This window comes from Pithys albifrons, chromosome 3 (assembly GCF_047495875.1).
Source record: "Pithys albifrons albifrons isolate INPA30051 chromosome 3, PitAlb_v1, whole genome shotgun sequence".
NCBI classification, from domain to species: Eukaryota; Metazoa; Chordata; class Aves; order Passeriformes; family Thamnophilidae; genus Pithys; species Pithys albifrons.
Genome location: NC_092460.1, coordinates 100234355 through 100250138, shown reverse-complemented (window position 1 = coordinate 100250138; position 15784 = coordinate 100234355). Strand labels below are relative to the sequence as shown.

Genomic DNA, 15784 nt, shown 5'->3' with positions numbered 1-15784 from the left:
CCCTGCCCTGGCCCAGCCTGAGGCCGTGCCCTCTCCTCCTGTCCCTGTGCCCTGGGGCACAGCCCGACCCCCTGTCCCGGCTCCCCCCTCCTGGCAGGGATTGCAGAGCCAGAAGGTGCCCCCTGAGCCTCCTTTGCTCCAGGCTCAGCCCCCCCAGCTCCCTCAGCCCCTCCTGCTGCTCCAGCCCCTTCCCAGCTCCACTCCCTGCCCTGCACACGCTCCAGCCCCTCCGTGGCTCTGCTGCCTGAGGGGCCCAGACCTGCCCCAGCACTCCAGGGATGGATCATCACTGATCCAGTGTCCTCCATGGGCTGGAATTGCTGGCAGCTGTCCAGGGGTGGATCAGGAGGATCCCACAGTCCCACATTTCCTTTGGGAAGTGTGTCCATGCTGGAGCCCACACAAAGCACACTTTGTGTCCCCACCAGAGCTGCAGCCCCTGGGGAAGGTCCTGACCATGGCAGGGATCCTTCCTGGAAAATCATGCCCAGCCTCTGGAACAACCACAGTTTACATTGGATATGGGGAAAATTCCTTCCTGGAATTCCAGCTGCCCAGGGAGGTTTGGAGTGCCCATCCCTGGAGGGATTTCAAAGCCCTGTGGATGTGACACTTGGGGACATGGTCAGTGGTGGCCTGGGCAGTGCTGGTTGGACTCAGTCTCAGAAGGTTTCCCAACCTTGATGATTCCATGACTCCCTGAAACACATCCCAACAGTTGCTCCACCAGGCAGTTCCCACTCACCTGCAGTCAGCAGGATGGCTCCAGGCTGGGAATTCCCAGGTTAGGACTAGATTAGACCCATCAGGGTGTGGGATTTTGAAAACCCAGCCAGGATTCCAGTCCACAGTGTCCAACCCTGTGCCTGTCAGGTTTTAATCCCTGGAATTCCCTCTTGAGGAAACAGCCTCTGAGTGTTCATTCCATGGACAGACATGGATCACGCCTGAATGTGTGCACAGCACTTTGGGCTCAAATATGGACAGAAATCTGTGGGTAGAAATCCTATGGATGTAGGTCTGGATATTTTCATTGTTTAGGGCTGGGTGGTGAAGTTGGACAAAGGGTTTGTTGAAAGAAAATGGGAATTAATATGGAGGTGGCATCTCACAGCAGGGAGAAAGGGTTGGGGCTGAGAGACCCCAAGGCCACCAGGGGAGCTTTGCATTGGATGTTAGGGAATATTTCCTCATGGAAAAGGTTGGAAAGCCTTGGAAGGGTCTGCTCAGGGAAGTGGTGGAGTCCCCAGCCCTGGAAATGCCCAAAAAACTTGTGGATGTGGCACTTTGGGGAGATGGAGGTGGTGGAGGTCGATGGACTGGAGGACCTTAAAGGTCTTTTCTAACCCAAACAGTTCAAATTCCATGATGCTGTTGCTTCCCTGGGGGTGAGGAGAAAACCTGCCCTGGCCATGGTCAGTCCCACTGGGAATGTGTCCTGGAAATCTCCTCTGCTGCTCCTGAAGAGTTGGTCCTGCCAGAGAATGCAAGGGAATATCAACTGGGATTTGGATAATTTGAATCTCTGCTCTGGAGCCAGGCTGGGAGAGCTGGGGGGGGTCACCTGGAGAAGAGAAGGGTCCAGGGACACCTGAGAGCCCCTTCCAGGGCCTGAAGGGGCTCCAGGAGAGCTGGGGAGGGACTGGGGACAAGGAATGGAGGGCCAGGACACAGGGAATGGCTTCCCAGTGCCAGAAGGCAGGAATAGGTGGGATATTGGGAAGGGATTGGTGTCTGGGAGGGTGGGCAGGGGCTGGGCTGGATTTCCCAGAGAAGCTGTGGCTGCCCCTGGATCCATCCCTGGCAGTGTCCAAGGCCAGGCTGGAGCACCTGGGACAGTGGGAGGGGTTGGGGTTGGAACTGGATGGGCTTTAAGTCCCTTCCAACCCAAACCATCCCAGCATTCCCATCAATCAGGAGATTTTGGCTCCACCCTTGGTGCTTCCAGGTCTCTCTGCAGCTGAACCATTCCCAGCCAAGGGAATTGCTGCATCCAGGAGGGCAAGCAGAGCTGAGGATGCTCCTGGCACAGGCAGTGCCCAATTGCTGTGTCCAGTGGGGCCCCAGAGTGCTGAGAGCCCCTGGCAGGGCCTGAAGGGGCTCCAGGAGAGCTGGGGAGGGACTGGGGCCAAGGCCTGGAGGGGCAGGACACAGGGAATGGCTTCCCAGTGCCAGAGGGCAGGGCTGGGGGGGATGTTGGGAAGGGATTGGTGGGTGGGAGGGTGGGCAGGGGCTGGGCTGGATTTCCCAGAGAAGCTGTGGCTGCCCCTGGATCCATCCCTGGCAGTGTCCAAGGTGGGCTGGATTTCCCAGAGAAGCTGTGGCTGCCCCTGGATCCATCCCTGGCAGTGTCCAAGGCCAGGCTGGACAGGGCTTGGAGCACCCTGGGCTATGGGAGGTGTCCCTGTGGTTGCAAATGGATGATCTTCAAAGTCCTTTCCAGCCCAAACCATCCCATGATTCCAATTACTGGGATTTGAAGGGGTTTTCAGGACATGCTGCTAAATGGAGTCCAAAATCCAGGGGGGAAAATCTTGTGAGCAAGACCTGAGCCACCAGCCTGCTGAAGGAAGGGAAGGGAAACCTTCCAGATCCCTCCTTGCTGGAAAGGTTAGCAAGGAAAGGAGAAGGAAATGCGGATAATTTGAGCTCAAGTGTGTAGGAGGTTGATAAGAGGAGCCAAAGGAAATATCAAAGGCCAATATGTAAAGATAATAAGAAATTTTGGAGCATTAGGAGATGAAAAAAAAAAAGGGGCTGGTCGAGCTCCATTTCCATATGCAAATGATGAAATTGTATATTCTGGTGCAAAAAAAAAAAAGGCAGAAATGTTCTGCTCTGAGTTTGGAACAAATCAGGAGGATGTAACTCTCCATCTGATGTGCTTGGAACAGAAAGTTTCCCAGCTGTAACCAAGGAGAAAGTGAGATTGTATTTGCTAAAAATAAACAGCCCCAAATTAAGAGGCTTGAATAACAGATCCCAAAGTATCTGCCAGAGCCTGGGATCAGCATTCCAGAGCCAGGGTGGGATCCTCAGGCTCTGCAGGGCACGAGGTGGGTGATTGAGGAAAATGAAGTGTCGATAATGAAGCAATTAATGAAATCAACAAAGAATTAGAGATGGCAAATACAATTAATATCCCGGAGGGCTCTGGGGGTGGAGCTGCACCTGCTGTCGGGCTCCATGGAATGCTGGAGCTGCACACAGGGCTTGGGAATTCCTCAGGAACTCTGGGATTGAGGCACAAAGAAGTGGAATTAAGACTGGGAGGTTTTTGCTCTCCACAGGGCCCTGCCAGGAGGGGGGTCAGGCTCTGCCCCAGGGACAGAGACAGGAGGAGAGGGCACAGCCTCAGGCTGGGCCAGGGGATGATCTCGTTGGATATTGGGGAAATTCCTGCCTGGAAAGGGCTCTGAAACATTGGAATGAGCTGCCCAGAGAGTTGGTGGAATCCCCACCCCTGGATGGATTTCAGAGCCCTGTGGATGTGGCACTTGGGGACATGGGCAGTGGTGGCCTGGGCAGGGATGGGGATGGTTGGACTCTGTGGCTCAGAGGGATTTTCCAATCCAAATGATTCTGTGATTCCATGAGGTCTCTCCATGTTCCCAAACCCCCTGTCCCTGTGGATTGTGGGTGGCACAAACAGCAGAGGAGCTGCTGCTGCTGCCCAGGGTGGGGCTGTCCCAGTGCAGCAGAACCTGCCAGGGGATGTGGCTGCAGGCAAGGAATGTGGTTGGAGGGTTGGGGATTACCCTGGGAGAAGGGAATTCTGCAGAGGACTCGGGTTCTCCCCTGGTGTCCCTGCCTGGCTGTGTGGGATGTGGCACATCCTTCGTGTGTGTGAAGGACAAACTTCCAGAGCTCCATGAACTTCCCACCTGGGTGGAGCTTTGGGGGATGGATCAAAGTTCCCTTGGTGATCCAGCCCTGGGGGTTGGATCCAGCACTGCCAGGCAGGATCTGAAGGGCTCTTGGAATGACTCAGGAGTTGGAAAAGGTTTGAGGCTGAAGGAGCCCACCTTGGTCAGCCAGGGAGGGACAGAACTCCAGAGGGGGGTATGGAATTCCATCACCAGTCTGGAGGGAGGTGGCTCAGTGCAGGTCTCAGCACAAGGACAGACATTCCCTGGATAACCCCAGCCATGGATTGACTGGAATCCCATTTCTGCACTGGCCCATCCTCTGCCCAGACAATGAGGTTCACTGGGAGGGGTGGGAAGGACAGGCCAGAGCTCAGGTTCTCAGTAGGACCATCTTGGGATGTGGATGATCCTGCAGCCTCTTTCCAGGCTGGAATGAGGAGCTTGGCATTCCAGAACACTCTGTTCTCTTCCTGTTGGTGAAGGTTTACCCCCAAGTCCCCCCAAGTTCTGCCACTGGTTTGTGTTTATCCTGATTGGTGGCCCTGTCCTGGTGGATGGTCATCACAGAGCTCTGGAGCAGGACAAGCTTCACTCAGGCCTCAGAGCTTCCTTTCCTCCAAGAAACTTCTTATTCCTGGGAATGTGGGATTCAGGTGCTTCATTATCAAGTCAGGCTTCCTCTGGGCAGACATGGAATGAGGGTACAGACAAGGTGCCACATTGAATTGTGGAGGGTTTGGGTGGGAAGGGACCTCACAGCCCACCCAGTGCCACCCCTGCCATGGGCAGGGACACCTCCCATAGCCCAGGGTGCTCCAAGCCCTGTCCAGCCTGGCCTGGGACACTCCCAGGGATGGATCCAGGGGCAGCCACAGCTTCTCTGGGAAATCCAGCCCAGCCCCTGCCCACCCTCCCAGACACCAATCCCTTCCCAACAGCCCCCCCAGCCCTGCCCTCTGGCACTGGGAAGCCATTCCCTGTGTCCTGGCCCTCCAGGCCTTGGCCCCAGTCACTGCCCAGCTCTCCTGGAGCCCCTTCAGGCCCTGCCAGGGGCTCTCAGGTGTCCCTGGACCCTTCTCTTCTCCAGGTGACCCCCCAGCTCTCCCAGCCTGGCTCCAGAGCAGAGGGACTTGTAGGACTCCCAGGTCATAGAACTCACCCACCACCTGCAAATCTGTGCATTGAGGAATTTCCTGCTGGAAAGGGTGGGCAGGGCCTGGCAGGGGCTGCCCAGGGAGGGTTGGAGTGCCCAGGCCTGGAGGTGCCCAAGGCAGGACTGGCCGTGGCACTGAGTGCTCTGGGCTGGGGACAAGGTGGGCATCGGGCACAGGGTGGGCTCCATGGGCTGGGAGGGCTTTGCCAAGGTGGGCATGGGGCACAGGGTGGGCTCCATGGGCTGGGAGGGCTTTGCCAAGGTGGGCATCGGGCACAGGGTGGGCTCTGTGGGCTGGGAGGGCTTTGCCAAGGTGGGCATCAGGCACAGGGTGGGCTCCATGGGCTGTGAGGGCTTTGGCAAGGTGGGCATTGGGCACAGGATGGTCTCCATGGGCTGGCAGGGCATTGCCAAGTTGGGCATCAGGCACAGGGTGGGCTCCAGGGGCTGGCAGGGCTGTGCCAGCCTCAGGGATCCCGGGATTGTGAGGCAGCTGAGATGGTCAGGAGGATGTGCCAGCTGCCTGGGAGGGATGGCACTGAGCAGGAATGTCCCACGGGAGCAGAGGATGGTCCATTAGCCCAGTTCCCTGCCCATGACAGTGCCATTCCAGAATTAATTGGAATTAATGAAGGAGATAAACTGTAGAGATCACAGGTCCTGGCCATTCCAGGTGGTCCATTGCCCTTGTCCCTTCCAGCACCTGGAGTGGCACTGGGGCCATCAGCAGGAATGTCCCTGCCTGCTCCTGGTCCAGCCCAGGCATGGCCCTGCTGGCTCAGAATTCCTCCCATCCCTCTGAGTTTCCCAGTGCTGGTCCCTCCACAGCTCCCAGTGCTGAGGGGGTTGGGGGTGACAGAACCCCCCCCTGCCTCCAGGGGTTTGTAAACCTTGGCCTTGCACCTCCCTGAGCCTCCTCTTCTCCAAACTGGAGAGAAATCCTGGAATCAGAGTCACTGAGGTTGGAAAATCCCTCTGAGCCCATCGAGTCCAACACCCCCAGCACTGCCCAGGCCACCACTGACCATGTCCCCAAGTGCCACCTCCACATGGCTTTGAAATCCCCCCAGGGCTGGGGAATCCACCCCTGCCCTGGGCAGCCTGTTCCAATGGCTGATATTCCCAGCCTGTCTCCAAAGGGAAGTTGTTCCATCCCCTTGACCATTTTAATTGCCCTTTTCTGGTCCTGCTCCTGCAGATGCTGAACCAGACGAGCCCCAAATGACAGATCCCACCTCACTTCCCATGCCAGATTTCCAGGATAGGTTTCCTTGCTTTTCCCTGATAGATTTTGGTGCCTGTTTTGCTTCTGTTTTGTGCTGAACCCACAATTTCCAGAGCTCAGCAGCAACTCCAGGACGTTCCTGGAGCTGCACCCCCCAGGTCCATGTCCAGCATCCTGCTGGTGGCTCCTCCCTTTCCCTGGATCCTCTCAGGTCAGGATCCTCCTGGATCTCCTCAGCACTGGTGCCTAATTTGGCTGCTCAGAGGAGTTTTTAATGCCCAGGCTGTGCCACATTTACATCTGGGATGTTTTGAGGACACTTTCTGCACGATTTGACTGGTGGTTTATTGTCCCCTTCCAAGCCTGAAGAAGGGCAGGGCATCCTCATCAGGCTTTGTGTCCAAGAACCTGGAATTTTTCTTTATTTCTGTGCATTACCAAGATCCTTCTGCCTGGCTTGGCTCAGGAGGTGGAGTTGATTGTTTTGCTCGTTTTCTGCCTCCTCTTTCATGTCAAAGTGCTTTTCCTCCTCCTGTGGGAGATGCAGTTGTGCTCCCAGAGCTGACATTCCGTGCTGGCAAAGGGGGTGGCTGATCTTGGATCACCTGCACTCAGCAGCTCCTCTTTCCCCTCCACCTCCTCACACTGGGGCTCTGGTGGCTCCTCCAGGCTGGGCTGGGGCTCCTTCCCACTGGGAAGTGTCCAGCAGGGTCTGGGGGGAGCTCCCCTTCCTGGGGGGCAGATCCAGCCCCGATTCCTGGGAATCTCAGCGCTGGTTTCTCATCCCAGACTGACTCAGCTCTGAGGCAGAAACAGAACAGGGAATTTCACACCATCCTCTCTGAGCTGAGCTCGCCCCCCTCGCAGACCCTCCCCTTGGTTTGGGTTTGGAATTTGTCCAAAAACTTTGCTCCAAGGAGTTGTTTGTGGTTCTGAGATTCCTCCTGGGCACCCCCAGGAACCAGGGCCGGATCAGGAGTTTGTGTTTGTCAGAAATTGGGGAGTTTTCCCAGATCTTACACTGGAGAGGTCCCTCCTGGAGTGCTGGGGCAGGTCTGGGCCCCTCAGGCAGCAGAGCCACGGAGGGGCTGGAGCGTGTGCAGGGCAGGGAGCGGAGCTGGGAAGGGGCTGGAGCAGCAGGAGGGGCTGAGGGAGCTGGGGGGGCTGAGCCTGGAGCAAAGGAGGCTCAGGGGGCACCTTCTGGCTCTGCAATCCCTGCCAGGAGGGGGGAGCCAGGACAGGGGGTCGGGCTGTGCCCCAGGGCACAGGGACAGGAGCAGAGGGCACGGCCTCAGGCTGGGCCAGGGCAGGGGCAGGGGGCACAGGAGGAGGAATTTGGTGCTGGCAAGGGTGGTCAGGCCATGGCAGGGGCTGCCCAGGGAGGGTTGGAGTGCCCAGCCCTGGAGGTGCCCAAGGCAGGACTGGCCGTGGCACTGAGTGCTCTGGGCTGGGGGCCAAGGTGGGCATCGGGCACCGGGTGGGCTCCATGGGCTGGGAGGGCTTTTCCAAGGTGGGCATCGGGCACAGGGTGGGCTCCAGGGGCTGGGAGGGCTTTGCCAAGGTGGGCATTGGGCACAGAGTGGGCTCCAGGGGCTGGGAGGGCTGTGCCAGCTCAGGGATTCTGGGATTCTTGCCCAGTCCAAGCAGGTCCCTGACAGGTCTCCCCCATGAGCAGCTCCTGCATAACATCCATCCCTCACCTCCTGGGTTATTCCAGCTGCTTTTCTTCCCTGCTCCCTGCAGTGCCATTCCTGGGACAGTGGGAGGTGTCCCTGCCCATGGCAGGGGTTGGAACTGGACCCATCACACCCAAACCCTTCTGGAATTCCATGATAAAAGCTGGAACACTGGGCAGTTCCATGTCTGTTCCCTGGGAAGGAGCAGGGGGATGTCCCAGTGTCACGTGCAGGTGACAAAACCCTTTCCAGCCCATCAGAAACCAAAGCTCTGAGCCTTCTCCTGGTGGTGGTTTTCCAATATTTGCAGTTTTGAGCTGTGTGATGATGCTGGGGCAGGGCTGGCATGGGCAGGGCTGGATTTGGGAAGAGGCTGCAGGATAATCCCCTTATTTATCCACCTGTGAGGCTGAAATCACTTCCTGGCTACAAAACTCAACAATCAGGTGCTGTGGGTGGGGAAAGGGTTAAAAGGGAGGATGGAATTGCCACTAGAAAAGCCCACAAAGGAAATTTGGGCTCCTTTGGGAGGAAGATGTACAGGGCAGCCCCACTCAGGGGCACAACCCATTCCATTCCATCCCATTTGTCCAACAAACCTCCAAGATTAATAACTGATTCCACTCCAGGAGGTTGGTAATTTGATGAAACCCAAATTTTCTGCAGCAAACACGTGTTTCTGTGGCAATTGAACCATCATGGAATCAATTAGGAACAAAATTGGATCAATGGAATGATTGGATAATTGAAATAAAAGGGTTATTTCCGAGGCTTTGCAGCTCTCAAAAGGAGGATGTGCCATTTCAGAATTCAGTTCAGCACCAAAAAGTCACCCAGAGGGAGGGTCTGGGAGAGTCCTGAGTTCATGGAGTCATGGAATCCCTGGGGCTGGAAAAGCTCTCTGAGTCCAACTGTCCCCAGCACTGCCAAGGCCACCACTGACCATGTCCCCAAGTGCCACATTCACAGGGCTTGGAAATCCCTCAAGGAATGGGCACTTCAAACTTTCCTGGGCAGCTGTGCCAGGGCTGGACAGCCTTTTCCAGGAAGGAATTTTCCCAGTATCCCACCTGACCCTCTCCTGGGACAGCCTGAGGCCCTTTGCCCTTGTCCTGTCCCTTGTTCCCTGGTTGCTCCACGTCCTTTGCTCCTCAGTCAATCCCCCAGTGCTGAGATGGCTTTTTCCAGGTTATTTTGGGGTTGGTGCCCCAGAGCTGTTGGATCCATCCCTCTTCCAGCACCTCTGGCACACCTGAGGCACAGCTCAAGTCCTGCAGATCCAGGAGTCTTATGGAATCATGGAATGGTTTGGGTTGGAAGGGACCTCAAAGCCCACCCAGTGCCACCCCTGCCATGGGCAGGGACACCTCCCACAGCCCAGGGTGCTCCAACCTGGCCTGGGAAGGGAAGATTCCACATTCCCAGGGAATGTGAACCCTTCCAAGGAGGAATAAATGCCCCAGAAAAACTGGGAAACACCCAATTTTTAGTGATGTACCTTGGCAGCCCAGCTGGAGGGGGGGATGTCCATCTCCTCCAGAAGGTCCTGGTCGCTGGCAAAGTGCCTTCCATGAGTTCCATGTGCTGGAAAAGCACATGAGGAGATGCTGAGTCATCCGTTTTTGAGGGATTGACATCCATGAGTTTTCCCAGCAGGCAGCTCTGAGGCCACTCTGTCTCTCTCTCTCTGCTCTGCCCCAGGTGAATGGTGTGAACGTGGTGAAGGTGGGGCACAAGCAGGTGGTGTCCCTGATCCGGCAGGGGGGGAACCACCTGGTGATGAAGGTCGTGTCCGTCAGCCGCAAGCCGGAGTCGGAGGAGGTGGTTCGGAAGAAGGGTAGGTGTGAATCCCCTGATTCCCTGGGTGGGAGCCACCAAAGGGGCCCCAGTGGCAGCAGTGAGGAGGGAGGGCACTGGGTGGGCTGATCTGGCCGTGCCAGGCTCTGCATGGGCAGCACTGGGAGGTGCCAGTGGCTGCAGTTGGGGGTGATGGTGCTGTGAGGAGATTTAGACAGAGTGAAGCTCAGAGTGAAGCTCAGAGTGAAGCTCAGGAAGGGTCAGTGAAGCTCAGGAAGGGTCAGTGCTCCCTGAGTTACTGAGTCCTGCCCAACCAACCAGCAACTGAACAGGCTCTGTCCTAACAGCCCATTAAAACTGAGTTTTGCAAAGCAAGGCACTAAAAACCTCCAGTTCAACACCAGAAACGTGGCTGGATTAGGAGGGAAAAAGCACCAGGAGACAGAAATCAAGTTCTCTTTTAGCTGTTGGATACAGATAATTCTCACAAGGCTGAACATTCTGCTGCCATTGCACTTTGGAGCCTGTTGGGATTTTTTATAAGACTGAAGGCAACAGAATTTAATCTTGTTGAAAAGTAGCAGCTGAAATCTTGGAAAATCATATCCCTCAAAAAGATGGAATTCTTTAATCTAAGCTGGTTTTATCCAGGCAGGACTCACAGTTCATTTTGAAAACAAAACTATTGTTATTAAAAATTGATGAAGGTGGTCAGGGGGTGTTGGGATATCCCAACTACTTGTGGGCTGCAGGACACCAGCTCTGTTTGCCCACTGGAGCTGTGAATGCCCAAAGGTTGGAGCCAACTCCTTGGGATCAGCTGCTCCACACGGGGCTGGAGAGCAGAGACCCCCTTTCCTGTGGGGTCTCAGGGTGGGGAACAGGCCCTGGGGGTGTTGGGGGCAGGATGGTGCCCACAGGAGCTCAGGGGGTGCCAGGATGGAGCCTGTGCTCCCTCAGGGATTGGAGCACCTCAGTTCACTCCAGCTTTACCTGGGAATGTGGCACCAACACTGAGGCTGGTTTTCTGCAGGCCTTAAACTAAGGGAGTCCTGGATTAGGTGGGATATTGGGGAGGAATTGGTGGCTGGGAGGGTGGGCAGGCCCTGGCACAGGTTGGGCAGAGAAGCTGGGGCTGCCCCATCCCTGGAAGTGCTCCCATCCTTGGGGGCTTCTTTGGCAAGATGGTCCCAGGGCTGCTGGTCACTGGTGGGACCCCCAAGGTTGGGGACATCCAGCTGGGGGGTGGGCAGGAACATCTGGATGGGACACAGACCCAGCTGTGTATAGGAGGGGTGTGGAATGCAGGGGAGGGCAAGGGCACAGCTGGGGACGGGCAGCTGGGGAGGGCAAGGGCACAGCTGGGGACAGGCAGCTGGGGAGGGCAAGGGCACAGCTGGGGACAGGCAGCTGGGGAGGGCAAGGGCACAGCTGGCAGCACAGGGCAGGGACACAGCTGGGGACAGGCAGCTGGGGAGGGCAGGGACACAGCTGGGGAGAGGCAGCTGGGGAGGGCAAGGGCACAACTGGGGACAGGCAGCTGGGAAGGGCAGGGACACAGCTGGGGACAGGCAGCTGGGGAGGGCAAGGGCACAGCTGGGGACAGGCAGCTGGGGAGGGCAGGGACACAGCTGGGGACAGGCAGCTGGGGAGGACAGGGACACAGCTGGGGACAGGCAGCTGGGGAGGGCAAGGGCACAGCTGGCAGCACAGGGCAGGGACACAGCTGGCAGGAGAGGTTTTGGGGAGATTGACTGGGAACCTGGAATGGGGAATGGGATGGAGGGGACAGGAGTGAGGGGACCAGGAGAAGGGGAAAGGGGATGGGGGTACAAGAGCAGGGAGATGGGAGGGGGAGGACAGGAGAAGGGAGATGGGAATGAGGGCACAGGAGCAGGGGAATGGGAGAGGGGGACAAGAGCAGGGGAATGGAAGAGAGGGATGAGAGTGGAGGGGACAGGAGCAGGGGAATGGGAGTGGGGAATTGGAAGGGGAGGGCAGGAGCAGAGGGATGGGAGCAGGGGAATTGGACTAGGGTGACAGAGCAAGGGGTTGGGAATGGGGAGGGGACAGAAGCAGGAGAATGGGAGCAGAAAGATGGGAGTGGGGGGCAGGATTGGGGGCCAGGAGCAGGGTGATGGGAGCACAGGGATGGGAGCTGGGATCAGGGTGATGATGGGAGCACAGGGATGGGAGCTGGGATCAGGGTGATGATGGGAGCACAGGGATGGGAGCTGGGATCAGGGTGCTGATGGGAGCACAGGGATGGGAACTGGGATCAGGGTGATGGGAGCACAGGGATGGGAACTGGGATCAGGGTGATGGGAGCACAGGGATGGGAGCTGGGATCAGGGTGCTGATGGGAGCACAGGGATGGGAACTGGGATCAGGGTGCTGATGGGAGCACAGGGATGGGAACTGGGATCAGGGTGCTGATGGGAGCACAGGGATGGGAGCTGGGATCAGGGTGCTGATGGGAGCACAGGGATGGGAGCTGGGATCAGGGTGCTGATGGGAGCACAGGGATGGGAACTGGGATCAGGGTGCTGATGGGAGCACAGGGATGGGAACTGGGATCAGGGTGATGGGAGCACAGGGATGGGAACTGGGATCAGGGTGATGGGAGCACAGGGATGGGAGCTGGGATCAGGGTGCTGGGAGCTGGGATCAGGGTGCTGATGGGAGCACAGGGATGGGAGCTGGGATCAGGGTGCTGATGGGAGCACAGGGATGGGAGCTGGGATCAGGGTGCTGATGGGAGCACAGGGATGGGAACTGGGATCAGGGTGATGATGGGAGCACAGGGATGGGAGCGCTCCCAGCGCAGCACGCGGGGCGAGGGGGAGGGAGCAGCTCTGCTGGCACCACGAGCTGCAATTATGTTGTCACGGCACAAAAGCACGAGCCGTGAGAAAAGCTGAGCTCGGGAGGCAGCCCTGGGCCCCCCGGGGGTGCCGCTCGCCCCTTCCCGGTGCTCGCAGCCCCGAGCCTGGAGCAGCCGCCCGGCCGTGCCCGTTCCCTGTTCCCGACCCTCGGGGCCGCCCCACCGTGCGGAGCGCGGGGACCGCAGCCCAGTGGCCAGTGCGGGACCCCCGCCCGCAGCGTGGCCGGGGGTCGGGGCCCCATCGCCCCCTCCCCGGGTGCCGGAGGCCTGTGTGGGGGGACTGGCTCCGGTTGAATCCGCCCCGTTGGGTCCCTGATGCAGCAGCAGAGCCTGGAGCTCCAGTTGCCATGGCAATGCCTGAGCGTTGAATCCAGCATTGTCAGCGAGCGAGGAGGAGGAGGAGGCACCCGAGTGAAGAGGAAGAGCCTTCAACTCGTCCCCGTGCCGGTGGGCTCCCGGCTGATGGCAGCCCCGCGGGCCGGCCCGCACAGGGAGCCCTCGGGGCCGCTCCCACGGCCCGGCCCGGCCATGTGTCCCGGTCGCCCCTCGCCCCGCCGGACGCCAGCGCTGCCGTAGGGCCCGAGCCAGCGGAGCAGCTGCCCGGCCCGGGCACGGCGGAGGAGGGTGGGTGGGCTGCGCTCCGGGGGCCGCGCCGAGGCGGGAAGGAAGGAAGGAAGGACAGCCCGAGCTGGGGCCCGCCGGCCGCGTCCGTCCCTCCCTCCCAGCCCCGGCCAGGGCGCGTGTGGAGGGGCTGCGCCCCCGAGAGCCGAGCCCCGAGGGCAGCCGCGCTTAACTCGCGGGGGGCTCTCGTAGCCGGAGCCGCCGCCGTGGCCGCGGGGGGAAGGCGCAGCCCAGGGAGATGACTTGGACTCTGCTCCTCGGCTGAGGGCTGCGGGCACCGTTCCTGCGGGACCGCCGGGGCTCTGCCCCGTGCCCGGGACTGTGGCACCGAGACCATGAAGAAGTTCGCTTCCACGCGCAGCCTCAATAAGATCCTGCAGCAGTGCGACTCCTCATCCCGCGAGTACGAGGAGATCCAGGCTGTGGAGAAGAAGTGGCACCTGCATCTGGCCACTCCTCGTAAGTTCCTGGACAAGAAATGCAAAATGCCGTCTCTCTTCCTTTCAGCTCCGCCGCCTCCCAAGAGAGCGCCCAGCACCACCCTGACGCTGCGGTCCAAGTCCATGACGGCCGAGCTGGAGGAGCTGGGTAAGGGCAGGGCGGGGGGCTCGCCGGGGCGCGGGGGGCACGGGGGGCACGAGGAGCCGGGGCCGGAGCGCCCTCCCGGTGCCCGTTTTCCCGGAGAGCTGCATGAGCAGGAGCGCCGGGCGATGCTCTCCTCCCGCGCCGGAGGTCCCGTCGTGCTCAGAGAGAGGGGCGTGGGGGGCTGAGAGGCTGTGGCTGTGGGATTCGGGGTGCAGGACACCCCCCCAGAGCCACCCACCGCTCCGGTGTCGCATCCCCGCGGAGGCGGCGGGGGGGAGGACGGAGGGTGTCTCCGTGTGCTTGTGGAGGGCTGTCCACCCCCGGCCCCGGCCGGCAGGAGCCGTGTTCCCCTGCCTGTTCCTCTCCCTTGTCTCTCTCCGTGTTCCTCTCCCTGCTCCTCTCCCTGTGCCTCTCCCTGCTCCTCTCCCTGCTCCTCTCCCTGTCCCTCTCCCTGCTCCTCTCCCTGTTCACGCCGCTCCTCTCTTTGTTCCTCTCCCTGCTCTTTCCTGTGCCTCACTCTACTCACCCAACTCCTCTCCCTGCTCCTCACCTTCCTCACCCCTCTCCTCACTCCTGTCCTCTCTGTGATCCTCATCCTGCTCCTCACCCCTCTCCTTATTCTGCTCATCACCTTCCTCACCCTGTTCCTCTCCCTGCCTCTCTCTGTCCCTCACCCTGCTCACCCCCACTCCTCTCATGCTCCTTGCCTTCCTCTCTCCTTCCTCTCCCTGCTCATCTCACCCCTCTCTTCACCACACTCCTCTCCCTGTTCCTTGCCTTTCTCACCTCACTCCTCATTCATTATCCTGCTCCTCTTCTCTCTGCTACTCTGCCTGCTCCTTGCCTTCCTTACCCCTCTCCTCACCCTCTGCTGTTCCCTCTCCTTTTCCCTTTCCTCTCCGCTCTCCTTGCCCATCTCCTCATCCTCACCCCTCTCCTCTCCCCTCTCCTCACCCTCTCTCAATCCCTCTCCTCTCTCCTGTCCTTCCTCACCCCTCTCCTCACCCTCTCTCCGCACCCTCTCTCCTCACTCCTCTCTTCATCCTGCTCCCCTCTCCTGTCCTCTCCTCACCCTCACCTCACCTCTCCCTCTCCTCTCTCCTCTCCCCTCTCCCCTCTCCTCTCCCCTCTCTCCTCTCTCCTCTCCCTCTCCCTCTCCCCTCTCCTCTCCCCTCTCCCCTCTTCTCTCCCCTCTCTCTCCCCTCTTCTCTCCCTTCTCCTCTCCCCTCTCCCTCCCCTCTCCCTCCCTCCCCTCCCTCTCCCCTCCCCTCCCTCTCCTCTCCCCTCTCCTCACCCTCACCTCACCCTCCCCTCTCCCCTCTCTCCTCTCCCCTCTCCTCTCTCCTCTCCCCTCTTCTCTCCCTTCTCCTCTCCCCTCTCCCCTCCCCTCCCCTCTCCTCTCCCCTCTCCTCACCCTCACCTCACCCTCTCCTCTCCTCTCTCCTCTCCCCTCTCCCCTCTCCTCTCCCCTCTCTCCTCTCCCCTCTCCCCTCTCCCCTCTCCTCTCCCCTCTCCCCTCTTCTCTCCCCTCTTCTCTCCCTTCTCCTCTCCCCTCTCCTCTCCCCTCTCCCCTCTCCTCACCCTCACCTCACCCTCCCCTCTCCTCTCCCCTCTCCCCTCTCCTCACCCTCACCTCACCCTCCCCTCTCCTCTCCCCTCTCTCCTCTCCCCTCTCTCCTCTCTCCTCTCCCCTCTCCCCTCTCCCCTCTCCCACACACCCGGCAGCCCCAGGATTTTATTTGCCCCTCTCCAGGCAGGTGCCACCCTGTGCCAGGTGAGCTCCAGGTGAGCTCCAGGTGCGGTGCCATCCCCACGCCGCCCTCCCCCCGTGCCCACGCCCGTGCCCACCCACTCCACAGCCTGCCCACGTTTCCAGCTGCTTTGCTCTCCAGCTGGAGCTCCATGTTCCCGTATTCCCTGAAAGCCTCTCCACCCGCACCCCTTCCTCTCTTCCCTGTGCCCGAGCCCCTTGGT

At 59.5% G+C, this 15784-nt stretch overlaps 1 protein-coding gene across 1 annotated transcript in view; it reads left to right on the top strand.

The window, feature by feature from the left end:
• The window catches only part of SHANK3 (SH3 and multiple ankyrin repeat domains 3), a 269795-nt gene extending 255800 nt beyond the window's left edge, over nt 1-13995 (top strand). Inside the window, exons 17-18 of the mRNA XM_071550093.1 lie at nt 9625-9760; nt 13733-13995. Of these exons, the coding sequence (XP_071406194.1) occupies nt 9625-9760; nt 13733-13995 (399 nt within the window). The remainder of the gene's footprint in view (nt 1-9624; nt 9761-13732) is intronic.
• Nucleotides 13996-15784: the final 1789 nt, after the last annotated feature.